The following is a 17,566-nucleotide window of genomic DNA, read 5'->3' as shown; positions in this document are numbered from 1 at the left end:
ATCACTTTCCAAAGCAAAAGTTTAGGGACAAAATCTTGCGTCTCTTCGTCTTTCCACTAATAAACAATTTCTTCGCTTGAAACGAAGACGGAAAACCTGTTTCTATAATTTTAAGGGAAATGATAAATTCGCACCCGCTGTAGGATGATTCGCACCATTTGTACAAGTCAAAAAGCGTTAAAGTCTGCCGCAATTCTCGTTAAAAGGGGCGCGAATCATCCTACAGGGGTGCGAATTTATCATTGTCCAATTTTATTTGCGTGATACTTTTTTGGATGCTTGCGTTTAAAAGCTGCCCGAGAATAATGGCAGCAACGGGCAACTCGGACTGCTGCCCGAACCTGTTTGTGCCTATTTAAATTAGAGTCTTGACAAAAGCCCTTTTTCATTACAGGCACCCCCCCCTCAAGATCTCTTTTCTCTTCTCTCCTCAGCCATGAGTCTTTTTGGTCTGGGCAGGCAAGCTTCTTTTTCTTCAATGATTTAGAATTCCTTTTAATTTTCTTGTCCTGATTTTTCTGGGTTCTCAGTATTTAACTTGTTTATTTATTTGATGAGTTTTTAGCTTTGATTTTTACCTTTTTGGCTTGTATCTATCCCTATATACGTTTCAGGTTGTATCCCTGTTGCAAATTTGGTTTCTGATTTTGATCTTGCTTTATGAGTAGATCCACTTATTCTCTTATTATTAGCTTTTATCTTTGATAAGAAGTCTACAAGAATAGGGAGGTGGGTTGGATTAAGAAGTCTCAAGGACACCTTAATTTGTATTTAGTAGGAATGGAGGTGGATCAAAATAGCAAATCCTGATTCTTTTTAAGGATTATAGTTTACTACTGTTTTAGTGGATGGGTAGAAAGAGTTAGTTCTTGTATGTCATCTGGAAAGGCATTCTTAAGGTTAGAAATCAATGGAAAAAGAAACTTTTATACTCATTTTGGTTAATTTTGTGGTCCAACTGTCCATGGGGAACATCGTCCGCACAGTAAGAATTCAATTGAATAGTTTTGTGGGACTCACAGGGGATTGGGGTTAGAGAATTGACTTGGAAAATGCCACAAATATCATTGAAATGGTGTAGCTATCGATGCGTAGCTCATTGCTCTGGCTTTGGAATCAGAACTAAGAACTCAATTGAATAGTTTTGCGGCACTAACAGAGGATTGGGTTTAGAGAATTGACTTTGGAAAATAGCATAAATATCATTGAGATGGTGTAGCTATTATTGCATGGTTCACAGCTCCGGACGGCTTTGGATTCATCATTTATGACATTCACGGATTCTTCACGTCATAACATATTGGATTAGGATTACTCATTAAGAGTTGATGCTGTCTTTTAGTTGAAAACATAAGACCAAGGGCCAGTAAAACCTTTATGCACATGTTAGCTAGATTGAAATTCTACAACAATTGTGCATGAAATTTCATGAAAAGAGGACTGATTTGCAAGAAAATTATGGGCTAGAATGTCTAAAATACGGTTCTAGAAATTTATTCTCTCAACAAACTACAAATGGAACATGAAATCTACAAGCAAGATATTTCAAATATAATTTGGAAAGAATTCTCAATATAGGAAAAGAAAATTACATGCTCCATGTGATCTTGTACTCGACAAGATTTTCTCATAGTGAAGGTGCATGATCTTGTACTCGACAAGACAAGTACAAGATGAACCAACAATCCGAAGAGGATATGCAAATCACTCCATGGCGGTGCAAATTCCTAATGGATGAAACCTCCATCTCCTCTCTTGGAATACCCACGAGTCCCCCCTCTCCCACCCCCTCTGTCAAAAAAAAAAAAAAACACTTCAAAAATTGCATTTTTCAAAACTCCCTTTGAGGCTTAGACTCTATCCCAGCCCCTATTTATAGAAAACTCTAGCCCTTTAAGTGAATAACAACTCATCAATACCTATTTATAGAAAACTCGGGCCCTTTAAGTGAATAACAACTCATCAATATGATGATGTGTCATTCCATTTTAGCACACATTCACTTTCCTTTACATCGCCATACACTTGTACAATGTTTTACACACACTTGCACCACTTAACCCGCGCTCAATCAAATCTAGGACGTTGATCCACGTCCACGCCACGCCAAGGTTTGGTCCGATCTACATCATACTCCTCCTCCCCTCCTCCTCGTCCTCAAGCTCGGACCTTCCTCAACAAAAAGGGAGTGAAAGACCCTCTTGACCAGTTCGCTTAAAGTGTTGCAACAAACTCAGGTGTAAATTTCTGATGCTAGCCTGCTACCCTTCAACTTTCATCAAGGAGGAATAGCCTAGTGTTGATCATCACAATCAAGGATGATCAGCACTTCTTGATAATCGGGTTTTTTGCAAACAACCCTTTGCTGACAGCACTGGCCTTCAACTTGTGGTGACAATTTTAGGCATTCGTTGTCCAAAACTTCTAGTGGGAATGAATATTCACCCAACTAAATTATATAGCAGCGGGCACTGTTATAGTCGACATAAACTTTCAATGAGCAGGGTGTAGTTGATCCAGGCTTTCAAGCATTTATGTAAGAGCAGATGCTAGAACTCTCTTAATGATCCAAAATTATTAGAACCTTATAAAATGGAGTAGATTTTCCAATTTTGGAATTGCTTAGTTTTCAGAATAGCAACCAAGAAAAGGATAAATCTCAGCTTGTGTATCATGTATAATTGGCCATTCCTTGGGTGCTTATTTAGACTGTTAACAATAATAATAATTAGTCACTCTTCATATGATGTGTGTAAAGTCATGGTAAGCACTTTAAGAGTATTTTCATAATTTGTGTATATTAGGGTTAACAAGATTGATGTGGAGGTGTTTTTTTGGAAATTATTTTTTAGGTATTATGTTTGGACATAAATATTGCATGTTTCGTTATGTTAATGAATTTGTGGTCATCTTGGAGTAAAAGTTTATAACTTTCATATTTACACTTCTATTAGGGTATATGATTATTCGTAGTATGCATTTAATTCACTCCAGTGTTTTGTGGAATCTTTTACACTCATACTGGACTATTTACCTACAATCTATTAAGAGTGTGGGGTGATGGATTCACTTTGCTATAAATTCATTTTGTGAAACAACCAATTACTCCAAAAGCTTAAGCCGTTAGAGTTGGTGTTATTTAATCATTTATACTTCAACACTCCCCCTCACGTGTGGCCCCTCTTTTGGGGGGGGGGGGGGGGGGGGGGGGGTGGGGTGTTTGGCCATACATGCGGACTTTTAATATGAAGGAGTTGTGAATTTTGAACTCAGTACCTGTGGCTCTGATACCATGTGAAAGGACCAATTAGTTCAAAAGCTTAAGCCGTTAGAGTTGGTGTTATTTAATCATTTATACTAAAACACATTTCATTGGCAATATTATTTACATGGAAATGTCCTTCATTACATAAATACTGGTGGCAGGCTTGATTTTTATGTGCACATAATTCACACAAAATGCATAATAAAAATATATAACAAAGAAATAGAGTATATAGACTTCATACTACAATCAAGCATGTCTTGATTTATGAGTTCCTGAGTATCAGAATCATACTCTGTTTCCAAGTTTTCAACTTTATACTATTTATTTGCTTTGATGTACGTGAAGCAACTGAAGTAGTTAATGTGTATTTATGTATACAGCTGCCTTTTACTCGAGAGAACTCACCTTTACCCAAAAGAACTGAACTCTCTCCACGCAAACAAGTATTTTAGGAAACTAAAGCATATCATGTTCGACTTAGTCTTCCACTTACAAAAGACACAAGTGCCCTGAAGTTATAATGTTACTACTCACTCCAGCGTAGAGAAAGTTTAGGGCGTGTTTGGTAAGGCTTCTCATCCTCGCTGATAGAATCGGGTAAAAGCAGATTCATGAGAATTTGCTGAAGCGATTCCCGCAGAATCTCACCACTTAGCTGTGCAAAAAATGAGAAATATTAGAAATGGACTATGTGGGTCGTGGCTTCTGGACAAGATTCTCAAGATTTTTTTGCTCTCCTCATTTTGGGACCTACAAAATCGGTAGAAACGACTTTAAAGATGGTCGCTGAACGTGCCCTTAGTATTTAAATGTCTTTTCCTTTTTTGAAACACCAAAACCTGATTAACATATGCTGCTAATTAATATTTTCAAATTTGATATTTTTATATTTAGTAAATGATAAGGCATCTATTTATTAGTAGATATTGGTCAAAAGTATATTAAATTATAGAGTTGCTATTGTATACACATTGTATTTCATGTATGTATCAACTTCAACTTCGTACAACTCAATTTTTTCCATACGTACGAAACATCCTTGTTGTCCATGTTTAGAAAAAAAACTGAAAAAGTGAACAAAGTACGAAAGCTAATCAATCTTATCAAACTTTGTCCGTCCGGTTATTTTGTGGTTTTATTTGGATAGGCTTCTTATTGTCTCTTAATATGAAGTGCTAGTTCTAAGCATTTCAACTTGTCCTGTTCTATCTCTATTATAAGATGCATCTTATTCCGTGTCAACAATGATTCGTATCTAATTGCCACATGTCACTCTTAGCCTTATGACATTTATTATACTTCCCCTGCTATTTGAGAGTGACATTAGTTATATCCATGAGCAACGTTCAATTTTTTCCTTTTTTATTTTTTTGAAATTGTCGTGAGCAATGTTATATCTTGCTTTTGTTTCCTATATACATGCCGCCTTACAATGAATTGACCTTTAAGCAGGAACCAAAGGACGTTTCGCCCCAAAAAGAGTGCACCATCAGGGAGTAAGGTGTATTCTCTACCTCCATTGGATGACTACTTCTCTACCTGTTTCCAAGTGGATATCAGTACCAGCCTATTGTCCTACTTGGAATTCTTAATAAGCATCTTGCTACATGTTCTTATAATCATATTTCTATTTTCTTGTTAAATGTACCTATCTTCGTGGATTTCTTGCATGGAATAAAAACTTGTTTCACTTCTATATATTCTTGTTGTCAACTCAATTGTTTGGAGATAAAATCCAGATCTGGTTTTATGGAAAATCTAGAACCTTCAATGAGATCTGTTTAGGATCTATCTTGGTTAGTTGCAAGAACTTAAATATTTATGGACTCAGATTTCTCTGGGAAGCCTTTTACAATATAAGTGACTGGTTTGCTGATTTTTTTCGTGTTCAAACCTTTTTGTTGTTAATGTTGACTAAATGTCTCTACCATAACCTATGGGTTCTCCCTTGGAATCAAAGCTTGTCCCTACAGTCTGCTTTGACATAATTCTTCAGAAGTCTAGGGTGTCTCCTAGTTCCCTATCTCTGATACGTTTGTTACATGCAGGGTGCTCAGCTACGAAAGCACATTGATGCCACTTTGGGTAGTGGGAACCTAAGGGAAGCAGTGCGACTTCCTCCGGGAGAGGATGAAAATGAGTGGCTTGCTGTGAATAGTAATATTCTCTCTTGGTTCTTAACAAAAATACCAAAAATGTTTGCTGAAAAGCATCGCTTACTTTTTTTTTCTCCAAAGCTTCCTCATCCCTACCATACACGTCCCTCTCACGCATGCTGATGAGAGTGTTGATCTGGTGGGTCACTAAGGCCCTGTTCGTTTGAGATTATGCCAACCGATTGTGAGTTCAAAAACAATTATTGGATTCAAAATTAATGTAAATTTGAGTCCAATAATTGGTTTTGGAATCACAATCGGTTGGCATAATCTTAAACGAACGGGGCCTAAATGTGCAGTCTGGACTTCCCAAAATGGCAGCTTTCAGACGATCTTAGCCATCCACCCATTGACTGCAAATAGATGTGGTCAAGTCAACAGGTTACGGGAAAGCCTAAAAACCCCTTTCCTGATTGAATGGTTTGGATCTTGGCGACCAGATAAATGATCCCAATCCCCATCCATTCACACCCGTTGTATGAGCCAGAGGAACTTATAAACATTGAGGAGAGAGACTTCTTAGCATTTTTCCAATATCAAATATTTGTCTTGCTTTTGACATTCTTGTCTTGGTCTTTATTACCTTAGAATCTTTATTTCTATCACAACTTGCTAAAAATGCTACAATTTAATTTATTAACTTCTTGGTTTAGGTTCGTTTTACTTCGTAGTTTACTCCAACATATGTAAATAACTGAAAATTTATATCACTAGATTTACCATGTCATCTATGATTTAGCCGACACTTCGAATTTATTGATGACACACGTGTCCTGCCGTGTCCAACACGACACGCGTGTCCACCCGTGCCGACATTCCTTTGGACACTTTTCAATGTAGTGCCATATGTGTTAGACTTAATGTGGGTGTGTGGACACATTTTTGTGCCGTATCAAGTGTGACATTCTATTTTATTATTGCATATTGTGGTTACCTCTTTTATTATTAACTCTTCTTGTATTATAAGCTCTTTTTTAGCTCTTCTTTAACTAATATTTGTTGTTTTATCATATATATCCTTTCTATTTTAGCAGTGTCCCCATATCTAAATTTTGAGGGTTTGTCCGACACACTCCGTGTCCGTGTCCACAAATCATAGCATGTCATGACTACAAAGATAAATTTTCTTTTCCTGTTTTACTGCAACAAGTTTCCTGAATTTTGATATTAGAGCTTAAACTGAATAAAAATTGTTGGATTTTATTGTCAGCTGTGGATTTCTTCAACCAGGTGAATCTGCTCTATGGCACTCTCACCGAGTTCTGCACACCAGATATCTGTCCTACAATGACTGCAGGGCCTAAGTATGTCTTATGACACAAATTTACTAAATGTATTAATTAATATTAGGTCTTTGGGGAAACACTGTGATACATGTATTATTATTTTGTGAAGCATGTATATGTTTTATCCGCTTAAAAGTACTTTTTCCAATCCTCAATCCTTCAAGTCATGTGCTCACCATTTATTTCAGCATGACATACATCATAGGCGGCCCATAAATAAGTGGGCAACTAGATGTGTATTTTCTCAACACGATCAATGAGAATAAAATCCTATTTGACTGGTGTTTTCTCGAAATAAGTTGTTTCTTCTACTGTTTAGAAAATATCATCCGGCATAGTGTGCAAAAACCAAAGAGGGAGAAAAGTTTGGGGGTTAGAAGGATGAGGGAGATGAATGAGCACTAGTCAGTAAATGGCTATGGGAATCCGGTGAGGAGGTGGATAGTCTACGTAGAGAAGTTACTTCTAGCTAGTATGGAGAGGGTAGAGAGGCTTGGTCACTTTGAAAGCTAATGAGAGGTGAAGGTTCAGGAATTTGGAGAACTATTGATGGCATAGCAGATGACTTTTCTAAGTGGATTAGACATGGGTGTTAGAGTTAATGCCCTAAAAGTAGTTCATTTCACTTCAATTATTAATAAAGGTTTCATTTCATGGCGTCTATTGGGTATTATCTAATTGAATATGTGTGATGTGCTCATTATTCGACACATTCGTCCTTAGGTAGCAAAGTAGGAATACCATGCTCAAGGATTAACAGATCCTAGGGAGCAAGAAGATATGGTATCCCAGTTCTTTGCAGACCTTAAAGGTTCCTGGTTGGGGTCGAGATTGGCAATCTCCTCCTGTACGCAACCAACGCCAGTCTTGCCTACATGCACGTGTCGTGGAGTGGCTTATCTCAGTCACTTGTGTAATGGACCATAAGCAAGAACAATGGATGCGACGATGGGATTTCGCACTAAACAGAATCACATTAGAATAGCCTGTGGACAAGAGTTAGAAAGGCTATTCTACCAGACACGACTCTTCACATGTCCTTAGACCTGAGAGGTCACTTGAGGGTAGTACTGGAGTCTTGGACAAACCCACGAGGCTAATAGGGATACCCGACGTGGAATTCTCTACCCCTAATTTTGGGGATTACATCAACTGTTTCGGTAAGAGCAGTAGGCCTATAATATAGCCTGGCGAGGTGGATTTGATAAATAGTTTATCAAATGTTTTACTAAAAGCTTGTATGTTTTTGAAATGATTTTTAAAATGCATTTGCGGGCCCTAATTGTTTGACAGAAAGATATACCGTGAGTGGGCCCAGGGTATAGTATATGTCCACCCCCCGTAGGACCCAACTCAGCAGATGTGGGAAGGAGAAAGGACTTGCACATATTAAATTTGATTAGGGGTATGATGATTTGACGGTCATCTTCAGGGTTACGTCTCGATGGAGGCCACTGATCCAATAGATATTATCAATTAATGTTGTGACTTGATCTGTTACACCCAGGAATAGATATTATCAATTAATGTTGTGTGTGAACACGCCTTTCTGTGTCATACTTTGGCATCTATCTTCATTTTGTCATTAGTATAAATTTAGAGGCTCTATTTTACACCGATGAAACTTTACAGGTATGAGTATAGATGGGCTGATGGTGTACAAATAAAGAAACCTATAGAAGTTTCTGCACCAAAATACGTCGAGTATCTGATGGACTGGATTGAAGTTCAACTTGATGATGAGTCCATATTCCCTCAAAAGCTTGGTATGATCATTATTGTACATTTTATATTCCTTTTTTTTTTTGAATGGTTGTACATTTTTTATTCCTTTGAATCAACCACATGCATTTTTTCTCGGTTTATGTGTTTTTTTCAACCATTGTGTATTGCAGGCGCACCCTTCCCTCCGAACTTTAGAGAAGTCGTGAAGACAATATTCAAACGCTTATTCCGTGTTTATGCCCACATATACCACTCACACTTTCAGAAGATTGTGAGTCTCAAGGAAGAGGCTCATCTTAATACTTGCTTCAAGCATTTCATCTTGTTTACATGTGTAAGCCTTCCTTACTTATGACCATCTTACTTAGGTTGGCGAATACTCCATACACATGGATTCATGACTCAACTTGCCGTATTCCATAACCAAGTCATACACATTTATCCTTTTTCATTGGGTACTAATGGCATGTTTTTCTAAGCAATTTTCACTCCCATTTTTCCTAGTTTGAATTTTTGACTGAGTAGGGTTAAATAGAATATGGATTATGTTTTTGTGCATTGGATTTTCACATAATATTAATTTGTTTCTTTTGTGTTCCAGATTGAGTTGGGAGACCGAACCCTTCTATTAGGTTGTTAGATCTGTGTCTAGAAATGTTGTTGCAACCTAATACGTTTCAAATGTCATTTCCCCAGAGTAGCTCTTTTCATTTTTTTTTCTTTTGAAAACCATTGGCTAGACGGGCCCTCTATGATTCATCTGGGGGAGGATAGCTTGCATTATCATTTATTTCTCCTGAGGGTTTTGTTTTATGCTGTGATGCAATTTTCCCTTCATTTCTGTTCTAGCTGATTTAACCAGCAACATTGGTTCTCTCAGGTCTTGAATATAGTGCTCATATCATTTTCTTCATCTTTTTCTGTATGTTATCCCACCATTTCAAGCATGAACAATTTTTCTTTTCGTTTCTCTTTTATCTATTCCTCATCTGAATAAGAATAGTCTCCTCTGTCTTTTTCTTGTTAACTATGATTTCCATGCTTATGATGGCCATTACTACTTATTCCCTATAATGCTTGGATCACACTGTCTCAGAAGAACTGACCGAATACCTTTGTCTATAAAGAGTAGTACAGTTATTGATTGAAGGGAATAGACTGTGGGGGTACATTTCCAGATATATTTACTTGTCCAGACTCCAGAATGAGTCAAATTGTGGTGAAGATCGTTGACTACGATGAATGGATAGCCAATGGACACCACATTATTATATGAGCATTGAAATCTTCATTCCCACCAAAGAAAATGTACTAAACTCTATGTAATCTTTGCCAATCCTATACTCTTCATTTCATAGTGTGGACCCCGATCCGAGAGAGGCGGGGGACGAGCCCCCACGAAAGTCTCTCTAGATCATCCAAGTGAATGGAGAGCTCTACCAAGGAACTCTCGAAAGAAGTGTCTCTCACAGCATGAGTGGTGATACAAAGGGAGATACCTCTCGATTCGGGGACTAGCCCGGATTCGAGACGTATCTCAAACAAAGAAGAGTCGCCATCCAAGGAAGTGGTCCCTGGATCCCATACTATGCTCTGTTGCAACGGATAACCAGAGATATAAAAAGAAGGTTCGTGCCTGGTTACGAATTTGGAAGGTCCGAAGAGCACCTCATCCGCCCAAGTGCAAACACCTGGTCTCTTATGTCATTTAGTTATTGATTTTGAAGAGTTTTGGGCGAAAGTCGTGTGAAATGGGAACACATATTTCCGAGAAGACGTCTACCTAATCATGCATGTCTCGGAGATGAATAATAAGCACAAACAAAATAAATGAGAGAAGTGTCACCTAAGAATAGCTAGGTTATGAGTGTCATACCTAATTGGTGTCTAAGTTCTGGTGTGCAAACACATGCATGTTACAGCTAAAAGTATAGGGTCTGTAGATGAAAGTAAGAAAACACAACAAAACACACAACACAATTCAATTCTATACACGACTTGACAAGACGAATCATAAAACTCTAATGCAATACTTGACTCGGACCAGAATGGCCATCCACCCTGGCTGCTCTACGTATCCCGGCCTCGGGAAGAATCAGAATCAACATAGTTCGATGACATATTCTAAACTACGATGCCTAACCATCTAGAACCGCTATCCTAGACTCGATACACTAGACTCGACTGATTTTTAAAGCATTTTGTACGATTGCTTAAGTTTATGTGAATTGTAATTTTTAGGACTCTCTATATGCCCTAACTAATGCAAGTTGATTAGCCTTAAGCTAATGTAGGTGGGCCTTACATCCTATGTGTAACTAGGCTGTGCATCCTAAAGAAAACCATGGGTTGACTATATGCTTCATAGTCTAGCCATCGGTTCGACTAAATGTCTAACCGACCAAGACTCGAGGCCTTCTAACTCTAGGGACACTCATACGACAAAATACAGCATATCAACACAAACAAGATAGCCTCCTAACTCTAAAACACCCCAAACATCTAAGACAGACTCCTAACTCTAGGGGAAGATCTTTTTGAAAAGGTTTTGAAGAATTTTTGTATTTTTGAAAGGTTTGAAATGTTTATTTTTAAAGGTTTGGCTGGACCTGGGATGTGGATCCCAAGCTGCACTACGTACCTTGTGGAAAGGAATCAAGCCAACGTAGTTCGGAAGAGAATTTCCTGACTACTCCTAACGACTCAAGATTTTTAAGATTTTAGAAATTTTCAGATTTTTTAGAATTTTGATATATTTCAATGTTTTTGAGTTTTTTGACATAAGATGACAGAATCCTATCATCATAAGGGTAGGATAGACTCCTGATATCCCGCAAAGGTTGGACAACATCCTATGCTTTGAGGGGAATTGGACAGAATCACATCTCTGCTAGGGTTGGACAGCATCCTATACCTTGCAGGAGTTGGATAAAAATCACATGACTTGATGAGAGGATGGACATAATCCTAACCCCTATGATGATAGGACTGACTCCACTAAAGACTGACTCTCTAACTAAGGACAGACTCCTAAATTGATGACTCTAAAAGGGATGCTAATGAGACAAGGTATGTCTCCTAGAAGAAGAGGAGATAAAGAAGGGTACTAGTGAGACTGGGCAAGTCTCCTAGACACAGAGGTGGGCTCCAAGTAACCTTATCATTGCCCTTACAATGATAAAAATGGTTAGGACAACTACCAAACCAAGTTGGTCTTCAACTAAGAAGTGTTCTGCTTAAGACTTGGATTCTCCTATAAATGACTCGCTAATGAGACAAAGCTTGTCTCCAAAGGATGACTCATTAATGAGACAAAGTATGTCTCCAAAGGATTTGATTCTGTTTGTCGAGATTTAGGTTGTCTCCCCAAAAGGGATAAGCTCCAGCTAGCGCTATCATTGCCCTTTCACAATTAGAAAAGGGGGGAATGTCTATACAAGTCTAAAAGACTTAACAAATCTTTTAAAAGAGAGAGGGGATTACTACTAGGAAGATGGGCTTGGGCTAACAAATACCTAGTAAAATACCACAAAAATGAGAATCATCTTATGTCACAAAGGAGTACCAAACTATATTCCCTTATTTCCCATTTCAAGTAAGATATGAGGATCTAATTAGCTTAATACCAGTAACAAAACATATTACAGGATACCCTTTCAGATCACACTCAAAATTCAATCCCTATAACAATCAATTCCTACGGTACAAATGCCCCTAAAAAAATATATATGACATTTTCGAAATACTCATGAGATAATATATGCAAGCCTGGATCATTTTTTAGGAAAAATAACAGATCATTGCGACTGAACCTGATCATCATATGGACTGATTTTATGAAGTTTTCTTTCCAAAACATAATGAACCTGTATCATTTTTTAGGAAAAATAATAGATCATTGTGACTGAACCTGATCATCATATGGACTGATTTTATGAAGTTTTCTTTCCAAAACATAGTGAAAGCAAAGTGGCCTAATGCTACCTGAATACATTCGAGCTGATTTTCATGAAGACAGTGAACACATTGCCATGCACATCAACAAATAATCATTAAAATTTCTAAAGCAAAACTGTATACTCAAAGGTAGACCTAGTCAAATAGAATATGAAAGTAAGTTATGAAGAATAACATTATGAAGAATAACAGGAATGACTGAGTGCTAATAATAATAATAAAAACTGCTAGCATGAACCTTATATGTTTTAGTAATGACATTAGATACATTGGCCCCTTTTAACCTCTTTAAGCATAACATAGTTCCCAAAATCATTTACAAAGAATAAACCATGATCATAAAGAGTGTACCGTTATTAAAATGAAAAGAGGGCAGGTATTAACTATTACCATATCATCGAGATAGAGATATTCAATACAGTTCAGCACATATGCTCAGTAGATAGCATGTATGTAATAAAAACAAAATCCCTACAAAGAAATGAATTAAAATCTGGACATGTAGGATCAATAAGATGCTTTATAAGAAAGTGAAAACACCCTACATATGCTATCGAGGTTCTACTATCCATTCAACTCCTTTAAAGCTCCTTCAGCCATGTTACCGTAATGAGAAAAATTACAGACGACACAATAAGAGACCTAACAATATGAGGGATATCCATATCAAGAAAGAGTAAGGGCTGTTATTATGACAGGTGTGTGGGGGGGCTGCCATTATCAAGGTGATTGCTGTAAAAAAATAAGGCCATGATTGGGCTGTCATTATCAAAGAGGGTGAAAGAGATGACACAACAACATTACTTGACATTATGGCAGAAATCACTCGGCCATTTTCTACAACATTCAAAGATAATTGTATATTCTCACAAACTTTAAGATAATGAGGGAACAAAAGTAGAAACTACCATCACTGAGATTCAGCCATGTCACAACTTAAATAGGTATTTGTAAATGACCACTTGAATATGAACACGCATACAAGCTGTACCCTGTTTCCACACATATACCGAATTATTTTATCCCCTTAACCCACTGAAAAATTTCTGAAACAAGTGACAATATTAGACGCTAAAGACCATACCAAACTTTGATAAGAATCTCAAAGACATGAGACTCAGTCAATTATACCAGCCAATAATTCAGAAATTAAGCAAACACAAGGCAATCATAATCATATCTTTTAAGGAACTATACATGTGGCTCATGAACATATAGCAAAATAGTAAACCTCTGCAACATATTTTGAAACTTTAAAGTGACTGTAGTGACTTAAAACATGAAAAGTTAACTAGATTTTCAAAGTTACGGGCAACTCAATTCGTCTAAGCAATCCTCATCCAAACATTTAAATATATATATATATATATATATATATATATATATATATATATATATATATATATATAAAGAACAATTCTACAAAAAAATCATTCTAAGCAATCAAATTAAGGATCAATCCCTATCTATTCATTGCAAAATAAGATGTAAAATACCTGAGGATTTTCGATTCTGATTTTTAAAATATCAATCAACCTCTGAAGCCCATTTTTGTATAAATCTATGCCGATATTGCACAGATCAGAGCTTGAGGTGTACAGATCTAAACTCTAAATGACTTGATTAATACTTCTCAGATGCTTACTGTTTTTTCATCTCTTCTATCTTCAAATTTCGCTTGGTAAAGGAGAAACGCTTGCAAGATTTTGTATATGATGAGGCTATAAAGAAATCAGGCTTTGCCCGAAATTGACCGGAATCCGGCCAAATCCGATCGGAGAAGAAAGATAAAAGGGGAAAAAAAGTTAAGATTTCTAGACCTAGAAAAGGGATTTCTAAGGTTTAGGAACGGATTAGGGTTCAGATAAAATAGAGAGAGATCTTTATTTGAAGATTAGCATTTGAAACTTTCTGAAATGATCATAGATCTAAGGGAATTAGAAATAGAAAATGAAGATCCAAGATTCAAGCCTTCGGATCTAAAGTTTTAGAATGAGCTAGGGTTTCAGAAGTTTAATAGCACAAAAAAGAAGAAGAGAAAGACTAACAAAGAGGAAGATGACAAGATAACAAGCATAACTCGCCGGTCGAAGTTTGGAATTCCACCGGAATCTGGTCTGAGGAGAAAGGGGAACAAGCTAAGGTTAGGGTATTTGGGAATTTTTCTCTCGTTCTCTCTCTGCGAATTTTTTTTTTTAAATGAAGGATAAAGTGCTATTTATAGGCAAATAGGAGAGCTGATATCGGCACCACGAATTTGATGGGCGCACGAAAAGTTGATATGGCGCGCCCGCCAAATTTGTCCTATTCGGCTCGGGCGCGCCCCCCACAGGATAAATTCACCCCCTTTTCTGCTTACATTGCGGCCCTCTCTCGCTTTGTCTTATTTGGTAAATCTGCTCCGATTTCGACGAAAATTTGCAAGGACTTAGCTGGGACCCTAAGCTAGCCTAGGGTAGAATTTGAGACCCTAATTGACCGATTTGGTTGGGGTTTTTTACAATCATGGAAGGTTTAGGGCACGGTCAAAATGGAGTGTCTACACATAGGCTAGCTTATGTTTTACTTTTTGTTGCCTCTTCTTTTCCTGCTCCCACTTCCACTAGTAGGAAACTATCCTCTGATGCTAAAGACCCTGGCTCTGTTAGGATGCAGATAGGTTACCTTGGAGATTAGTGGTATAAGTAGTCAATAGGGAGGAGACAAACATTTGATCTACCTAGGACTTACCTAGTAGAATAGTGATAAGTAGTGTTTGGTTGCCAACCTCGTAGGTAATGGGAGAGAGAGAGAGAGAGAGAGAGAGAGAGAGAGAGAGAGAGAGAGAGAGAGGGAGAGCGCTTCTACTCGCCAAATTCCTCATTTTTTGAGAAATTTGGCATGGAAAGTATGAGGAGACATTGGTGCCACGTCACCAGACAAGCAATTATTACCTCTGTAACTTGTTTGGTAGTCTCCAGGGATTTGGATGCTAAATTGGAAACCAAACACCTTAAAGTTACCAAAAAGTGCATTTCTTACTTGGGTAATCCTTGAGGATGCCAGGCATGTGGCAACCAAACAGTCCGTAAGTGTTCCATATGGTTAGTTTACTAGTAGGCTCTCCGATCTTCTAGATTGCTGGTCCTTTGTTCCATGGCCAAGGAAAGGGAGGATTCTATGGAAAGTAATGTCGTTAGACACCATCTTGGTTCTTTAGAAGGACATAAATGCTCTCATCTTTAAAAGCGTAGTCAAAGGTCTGTATTTCATCTACATGAAGGCCCTATCACTCTCTATCTCTAGGATGAAGATCCTCCCTGTCTTTAAGTTCTTATTGACTTCCGATCTTAGCCGGTGTTGGTGTGATATTTGCTCAAGCAAGGAGAGGGCCAAAGTGCCCACCTGGACCACCCCTAGGTGGATCCCTCTTGGCCCAGGATTGGTGAAGCTCAACTTCAAAAGCTCGAGCTTGGGTAACGCGAATCCTGTTGGAGTGGGGGGAGTCCTCAAGGATGAGTCCAGCTCCACCAGGTGGGATTTTTCTCGGGTTCCATTGAGTTCACGGATTCCAATGAAGCGAGCTGAGGAAGATGCTGCAGGGCATTAAGAGCGTATAGAGTAATGATTTGGGCAGATTGATAGTGGAGAGTGACTCCCTCGTCATTAGGTGGTTAGGAGCTGACCCTAACCATGGATTTACGCGAATATGATTGAAGAAATTCAGGTTCAAGTTTGAAGTTCGGCAAATAGTGATGCGGACCAGTTAGCTCCGAGAGGGTGTGGCTAGGGCTCGATTGGAGATCTCTGACTTTCTTCCTCACGCTTTATTTTTAGCATGGTTTGATTTGTAGAGTGCCTATTTCCCTCTTTGCATTGTAACCATCTTGGTCGCAGTTTTGTTTTTTGTTTTTGTTTTTTTATTTTTGGCAGGTAAGCTGTGATTGAGGAGTGAAATATGCACTCTACAAAGCAAACCACGATGAAGAAGAAGAGGATTTTTCCTAATGTTAAAGTATAAAAGATAAATAACGCCTTTCTCCAATAGCTTAAGCTTTTGGAGAAGTTGGTAAGTTAACATGGTATCAGAGCCAAAGTTCTCGAGTTCAAACCTCCCGGATAGCAAAAGTCCACATGCGATGGTCGGCCCAAAGTGGGGCCACATGTGCCACTTGTTTACCAAGTGGGCCACACGTGCGGGGAGTGTTATAGTATAAAAGATAAATAACGCCTTTCTCCAATAGCTTAAGCTTTTGGAGAAGTCGGTAAGTTAACACCTAAAATAGCCACATTTCTACCTTATTGCTGCTGTCTCTTCCTAGATATTTTGGCAACAAAGGGTTGATTCTCCAAAGGTAGCACCATAGCAGCTTGATATTTATCAAGCCATTGCAGAAATTTGGGACTATCTCCAGTCTCTAAATATCTATGATTACTATCTATTATCTTAGATAAGAATGAGAAGTAAACCCTGAACAAATCCAAGTCACACATTTATAGCATATGCCTTTGTTGGCATACTGAATGAGAAGTAAACCCTGTTCCAATTTTATAGATAAGATTGAGAAGTAAACCCTGTTCCAATTTTATAAGATAATGCAAGTTACCAATTTGAGATGTATAGAGATTGCAGCATGGCAAATCGAGGTGTGGTCGAAATAAAAACAAATAATTTTTTTTGAGATGTATAGAGCACTTTCCTCTGATACTCTATAACTTATAGCGTTGATTGCTTATGCACAACTAAGGTTTGTTGCTGTTGTGATGCAGGAATTTGCTTTGATTGACAAAAAGGAGCTCGCGCCGCTTCAAGAGCTTATAGAATCCATCATAATTTCCTACTAGAACAAAAGCATTTATCTGTAGACCTACTTATTTCTAAGACAGCTGTGTTCCTTTGGTTATAAGCTTACTTTCATACCTTCTATCCTTGAAAACAGGGGACAATTTGTCATTAGCACTATGAAAACTTTTAATAGGTCTCTTGATCTGATATCTCATGTTGATAAATAGATTTTATTAGTGATTATGTTTTGAAATAATACAATAACTAAATAGTATTGGCACTACAGTTCTTTAGCATTAGATGTAAGTGATCTTTTGATTAACTTTAAGAGGCTGATATTTGAGACTGTTAGGCATTGTTTTAATATTTTGAAATTTGAAATTTGAAATTTGAAATTTGAAATTTCCCG

At 37.7% G+C, this 17,566-nt stretch overlaps 1 protein-coding gene across 1 annotated transcript; it reads left to right on the top strand.

Moving 5' to 3' along the window:
- Positions 1 to 308: 308 nt before the first annotated feature.
- Positions 309 to 17,442, top strand: LOC143884816 (MOB kinase activator-like 1A). The gene is made up of 7 exons (XM_077388622.1): positions 309 to 459; positions 4,721 to 4,769; positions 5,317 to 5,425; positions 6,635 to 6,728; positions 8,343 to 8,476; positions 8,606 to 8,769; positions 17,142 to 17,442. The coding sequence occupies exons 1-7, from the start codon at positions 437 to 439 to the stop codon at positions 17,214 to 17,216; spliced, it is 648 nt and encodes a 215-aa protein (XP_077244737.1). The 5' UTR covers positions 309 to 436; the 3' UTR covers positions 17,217 to 17,442.
- Positions 17,443 to 17,566: the final 124 nt, after the last annotated feature.

Source organism: Tasmannia lanceolata, unplaced genomic scaffold, assembly GCF_043159265.1.
Source record: "Tasmannia lanceolata isolate RefF3 unplaced genomic scaffold, GAP_Taslan_0.1 ptg000008l, whole genome shotgun sequence".
Lineage (NCBI taxonomy): Eukaryota > Viridiplantae > Streptophyta > Magnoliopsida > Canellales > Winteraceae > Tasmannia > Tasmannia lanceolata.
Note: the sequence above shows the minus strand (reverse complement) of the source record. Positions and strands in the feature narration are given on the sequence as shown.

What these genes read in the sequence shown, in the direction of transcription:
- LOC143884816 (XM_077388622.1), top strand. Translation starts at nt 437, where the DNA reads ATGAGTCTTTTTGGTCTGGGCAG. An exon ending in CATATTCCCTCAAAAGCTTG is followed by an intron (nt 8,477 to 8,605) that starts GTATGATCATTA and finishes TGTGTATTGCAG; the next exon opens with GCGCACCCTTCCCTCCGAAC. An exon ending in ATTTCATCTTGTTTACATGT is followed by an intron (nt 8,770 to 17,141) that starts GTAAGCCTTCCT and finishes GTTGTGATGCAG; the next exon opens with GAATTTGCTTTGATTGACAA.